The following is a 5,541-nucleotide window of genomic DNA, read 5'->3' on the forward strand; positions in this document are numbered from 1 at the left end:
TGCTGCACAGGTTTGAGGGATCCTAGAGGATGAGGTAACATAGCTTCATGGTAAGAGTTTCCCACGATGCAGTCCCTGTACTAGATCTAAGGAGAAGGGTGGCCGCAGTGATGGACATGTTCTGGAGCAGTTTGTGCATGTCTTTCAGACTCATTTGCCCCTCAAAAAAAAAATCAAGATTTCCTTTGTTGTTCAGATGAGGTATATGTTGTGCTTCCCACAGAGTTTAATCCAAGAAATAAAGACCTGACAGCCTCTGAATGTGGCTTTGGGTTTTGCACTAATATTCTCATTCCCTGAGATATGAGTGCTTGAGGGACAATCAGATGGGGCAGGGGGAGATGCAGTTTTTCCTTATATGCTCTAGGCTAATGAGAGAGATTAGAGAATTCATCATCATAGCTAAGATGGTCCAGTCTCCAGGCGAGCCTTCAGGTTGATGGCAGAGAGTAGCTGATGACCAGATCTGAGATCCCTGCTATGGATGGAGGATGCCTTATGGCTCCCCTCTGCTCTGAATCCTAGCCCTACCACATCCTAGCTGGGTGGTCAGAGGCAAGTGGCTCAGCTTCTCTGAGCCTCATGTGTCTCATGGGAAACAATGGAGATGTGAGCCTTCATTGGAGGGTTGTTGTGAGGATGGAGGAGCCCATGCATATTCCCTGAGGGCTCATGGATGGTACTTGATAAATGTGAGTTGTCCCTTGAGATGCTTCAAAAAGTAAGCCTCCAGTTCTTCCCTGCTTTTCAGACTGGTCATGGTTAATCTACTAATCTGTGCACATGTGCATAACTGCTGGGCAATGTCTGCCCCACCTCTTCTGTAACACCCTCATTCCATTCACAGTGAGGAGAAGTGGCTCTCACTGTGGCTGCCAAGCTGTGTGTGGGTGCACATGGACCCCACAGGCGTGTATGATCAGTCTTCTTTCTTCTGCCCAACTGGATTCCTAGTCTTCCTCTCCTTTTATGACCTTCACCACAACCCAAAGATATGGCCAAACGCAGAGGTGTGATGGCCTTGGGAGGAAAGGATGGGATGATTGCTGCAGAACAACCCCTTTTCCTGTCCCAGCTTTGGTTGTGCTGTCCCTTGGATGATTGGAAGGAAGGGCTTGACCACCCTGTCCTGGCCCTAGTGCTCCTTCTGCAGGTGTTTGACCCTTCCCGGTTTGCACCGGGTTCCTCTCAACACAGCCATGCTTTCCTGCCCTTCTCAGGAGGATCAAGGTGAAGCACTTGTACTTGGGTGGGTGTATCACTTGGGTGAATTGGGTGAATACCTGATGTTTGTGACTTTCTTTGTTCATCTGTAGTGTCTGCAGTTACTAGCATTGTATTATTGTGTGTAGGGAAAGAGGTGTGTGTCTCTGTGTTCAAAAAGAAGGTGGCAATCATCGCTTGCCATGGAGACTTGGACCCATTGCTCTACCCAATGGTTAACCACAGTTTAGTGTGACAATGTTCCAAAGTTCAGTATATTCTAATATTTTTCTCACTTTAGGAGGATGACTTTAAAATATTTCAGATGTTTCTTTTTCAATTACCAGTAATCCAGGCCACTGCCTTTTGTACCTAATTCATTATCTACCACTCACAGTATCAGTGATGTTTGCCTGTGTTTGGACTTCCTTTGGGTTCTTATAAGCATTCCAGTTGTGTACAGAAATGGTTTCAACAAAGTCTCACACCGATGGCTGTCTTCTCTATTTTTGCAATCTCATCCAACAAAATATTTACTACCCATTAATATTCTTATGGCCATTGACAACTTTTCCAGTTGGCAAAATTCTTTATTTGAATGGGACTGGCATATCATATTCCACAGTATACGTAGTGAACATTGGCAAGCAGCATAAAATTGAGGACAATCAACTCCTTTGAGAGAAAACCTACTATTTTGCATATGACACTTTTTTGTATTGGCATTTGAACGTAACCTGGTCTGTAAAATGTAAAGCACACGGAAGTGGCTGTTCAGTGGGAAGACTATTGTCCAGAGTGGCTGCTATGAAATCTTCCAGTGCTGCTAAAAGTGTTCTATAAATAGTAACTGCAGGAAACTTTGTAAGTAGTTACTAGAAAACTGTTTTTTTCCAAGTATAGGAATCTGTCAATCCCTCACATACAAAATGAATCCACTTTCTTTTAAAAAAAATTTTTTTATTGTGTTATGTTAGTCACCATAAAATACATCATTAGTTTTTGACCCAGTGTTCCATGATTCATGGTTTATGTACAAAATCCAGTGATCAATGCTATATGTGCTCTCCTTAATATCCACCAAAAGGCTCAGCCATCCCTGCACCCCTCTCCCCTCTAAAACCCGCAGTTTGTTTCTCCGAGTCCGCAGTCTCTCATGGTTTGTATCACCCTCCATTTCCCCCAATTCACTTTTCCTTTCCTTCTCCTAATGTCCTCCATGTTATTCCTTATGTTCCGCAAGTAAGTGACACCATGTGATAATTGGCTTTCTCTGCTTGACTTATTTCACTCAGCAAAATATCCTCCAGTCCACTTTCACACAACATCTTTAAGCAAATTGTGCTTCCAGATACTGGCTCCAGGATTTGTTTCTCCCTGGGATTGAGACCTTCCTCCTAGACGTTGGTACAAGTCAACTGACTGCAAGATGAGACAGGAAAAGGATACACAGCTCAGTTCCTAGCTCAGAACTAATCGTTACTCATTTTATTCCATTTCGCATGGGTTTATTTCTTCAGTTCAATAGACATCATTCAATTATAAGACTGCCTATTAAACCTGTCTCTGTGTGCCAAGTCCTCTGCTATGAGATGGCATATTGCCCTTGCTTCCAGGAGTTCACAGTCAAGAAATATATGCCACCACTCAAAAGAGACATCTTTCTTTCTTTCTTTCTTTCTTTCTTTCTTTCTTTCTTTCTTTCTCTCTCTCTCTCTCCATCCCTCCCTTTCTTTCTTTCTCTCTTCATTCACTCATTACTAAGTGACCCTCTGTAGGAAGCTCCATGTTCCTGGCACTGTCCTACTCTGGAAAGCAATGTGTCCCTGAGTAAAGTATTAGGGTGATGTCAGGGTCCAGGAAGGAAGAGGCATGGTGAGCAGGAGTGGGGGTGAGGGCAGGCTATCATTGCCCTTAGCCATGAGCATGTGGCAGGCAGAGGTGGAGGGAGGGCATTCCTTGGAATCTCCTCAGCAGGAGCTGAGCTGGAAGGAGGAGAGAGTTAACAGGTGACTAGTGAGTGAGCCAACAACCGAGAGAGGACTCTGATGTCATCTGAGGCATTTGGACATGTTGTACCTGTGATGGAGGGCATGGGAGGTTCTGAACTTGGCTGGGGTTTCAGGAGAGGAAGTGGAGGCAGGAGACAGAAAAGTCTGGGTTAGGAGGTAGAGGGATGGCAAGCAGAGACATTTCTGCAGTAGAATTGGAAGGCTACAGCAGCTGGTTGACTGAGGGGCCAAGGGGGAGATAGGAGTCTGGACCCAACCTGGCAGGCAGATGGTGTAGCAGGTTGAGAGTCACTAAGGCTCTGCCCCTGCAGAAGCTTCTCTGTGCCATTCTGACTTCCTTACCCAACTCTGCCTTGTCCTTACTCTGAGGATCTGGACCCCTGTGTGCCCCAGATGGTTAGGCCTGAAGGTGGCCCAGCCCACCCCCTATGGTGCCCTGTCCTGATCCCCCATTGTGAAACCAGAAATGGCATGTGCAGAGAGCCAACAACCTAATAATAAACTATTTTAGTGATCCCTTGACTTTGCCCTGAGGCACAAGGAGCTGACCTTCTTGCAACAGAATTTCAGGCCTACTGAGAGCACGGATAGGAGTAGGAGCTAATCCTGGAAGAGTGTAGGCTTTGTCAAAGGTCAGGGGGAGAGTGTGAAACAAGCAAGGCGGGGTAGGCGTAGAGATGTGCGTGTGTCCTGAGGGAAGGGGACTGGGCTATGTCCATGCAGGAGGGCCATGAACGTGCTGTTCCCGCCAGGGGGTTTGATGCCACTTCTCATTTCCTTTTCCCTCCCTAATGCAGGAACTGCATCGGGAAGCAGTTTGCCATGAACGAGATGAAGGTGGCGGTGGCCTTGACACTGCTCCGTTTTGAGCTGGCACCAGATCCTTTCAGGGTCCCTGTTCCCACTCCAAGAATTGTGTTAATGTCCAAGAATGGGATCCACCTGCATCTCAGGAAGCTCCTCTAACCCTTGTGGGGACAAGGATGAGCCCCGACGGCCTCCTGCCTACCATCATGTTTTCCTGTCAGTCTCTCTTGTCTACTGTCTTCTGCCCACTTCCCACTTTCACTCTGCCCACAGCCAGTCTCCTGCTCTCCTCCCCTTGTGCATCTGATGTCTGTCCTTCTCCATCTCACCCTTTCCCAAGATTCCTACCTGTTTGCCTGTTACCTTTTTCCTACCCAGCTGTAGCTCTGACTATCCATGTAAGTCATGAACAGTGGCCTGTCCCCCAGGCTGTCTGCCCTCTCCGCTTTGCTGTTCCTTTCTGTCTGCTTTGTGTTCCTTGCTGCTTAACCACATTACACAGACTTGGTTCCTTAAAAGAGCACAAGTTGATGATCCTGTAGCTTAGCTGATCAGAAATATGAAATGGGTCTCCCTGGCACAACAAAGGTGTTACAGAACCTCTAAGGGAGCATCTCTTTTCTTGCATTTTCTGCCTTCTAAACGTCTGCTCTTAAGGCTATTCAGTGAGGGGATTAGACCTCCCCGTTTATCAAGGAAATATCCTGTTCTTAAATGCAATTGATTACAGGTGTTAACAGTACCCATGAAATTTTTAGTGCAACATCTAGACTTCTTTTTAATTGAATAACGGGGACTCCAGCCAATCCAAGCTGACATATAAAGCTAGTCATCACAGTCTACCATTTGTCCTCTTATCATTCACACATTCCATTAAACCATACTTCATCTGCAATTTAAGTATAATAAAGTCACACTTCCACCAACTAACCTTCATATGATTGAATGTGTGTTGATCCTTTTCCCCAAGCACAAAACAAAGTCATTGGAGGGTATTCTCTCTTCTCCCTGAAATCCTGTGACCTACATGCTATGATACAAAGTTGACTATTAGTACCACATGTCTGGGTTCTGCACAGGATATAAGACAAGAAAGAAAAAATCTGACACCCATGTGCATACATGCATAATCATATTCATAACAAAGCAGGAAAATGTTAGAAATAATTACCCTCTTTATTTCTATAACCTAGGACATGGCCATCCTTAGTATTTATAACAGCCTTGTTCCACTACCCATTCCATACTTGCTTTACCCTCTGAAAGCCCCTCAGCCGGTTGTGTTTTTTTTGCCTGGTGCCATGACCCAGACCCTCACTCTTAAAGGGTCTGGGCCATTACTAGTCTTGCCTGAACTGGGCTGTGGCATTTTCCCATTTGCTCTCATTACAGCGCAAAGCAGTTCTATGAGATGCCTATGTATTTCCTCCATTCCAAGCATATTTTTACTTACCTTCATGGTAAGTAAACTGGCAATTTCCCCCTTGGTAATCAGGATAGATCCAGTACAGTCACTGCT

The 5,541-nt window shown here is 45.5% G+C and overlaps 1 protein-coding gene across 1 annotated transcript; it reads left to right on the plus strand.

Annotated features, from left to right (window-relative positions):
* The first annotated feature begins 896 nt into the window (after nt 1–896).
* LOC125097397 (cytochrome P450 4A12A-like) lies at nt 897–4,954 on the plus strand. The gene is made up of 3 exons (XM_047724938.1): nt 897–1,010; nt 1,154–1,230; nt 4,013–4,954. The coding sequence occupies exons 1-3, from the start codon at nt 897–899 to the stop codon at nt 4,179–4,181; spliced, it is 360 nt and encodes a 119-aa protein (XP_047580894.1). The 3' UTR covers nt 4,182–4,954.
* Nucleotides 4,955–5,541: the final 587 nt, after the last annotated feature.

This window comes from Lutra lutra, chromosome 4 (assembly GCF_902655055.1).
Source record: "Lutra lutra chromosome 4, mLutLut1.2, whole genome shotgun sequence".
In the NCBI taxonomy this organism is placed as follows: Eukaryota; Metazoa; Chordata; class Mammalia; order Carnivora; family Mustelidae; genus Lutra; species Lutra lutra.

Bases quoted from the DNA above. Each gene is read 5' to 3' on its own strand.
- LOC125097397 (XM_047724938.1), top strand. From the start codon at position 897: ATGGACCCCACAGGCGTGTATGATCAGTCTTCTTTCTTCTGCCCAACT. The intron at 1,011-1,153 runs GTGTGATGGCCT...CTCCTTCTGCAG, and splicing joins AGATATGGCCAAACGCAGAG to GTGTTTGACCCTTCCCGGTT. The intron at 1,231-4,012 runs GTGAAGCACTTG...TCCCTAATGCAG, and splicing joins CCCTTCTCAGGAGGATCAAG to GAACTGCATCGGGAAGCAGT.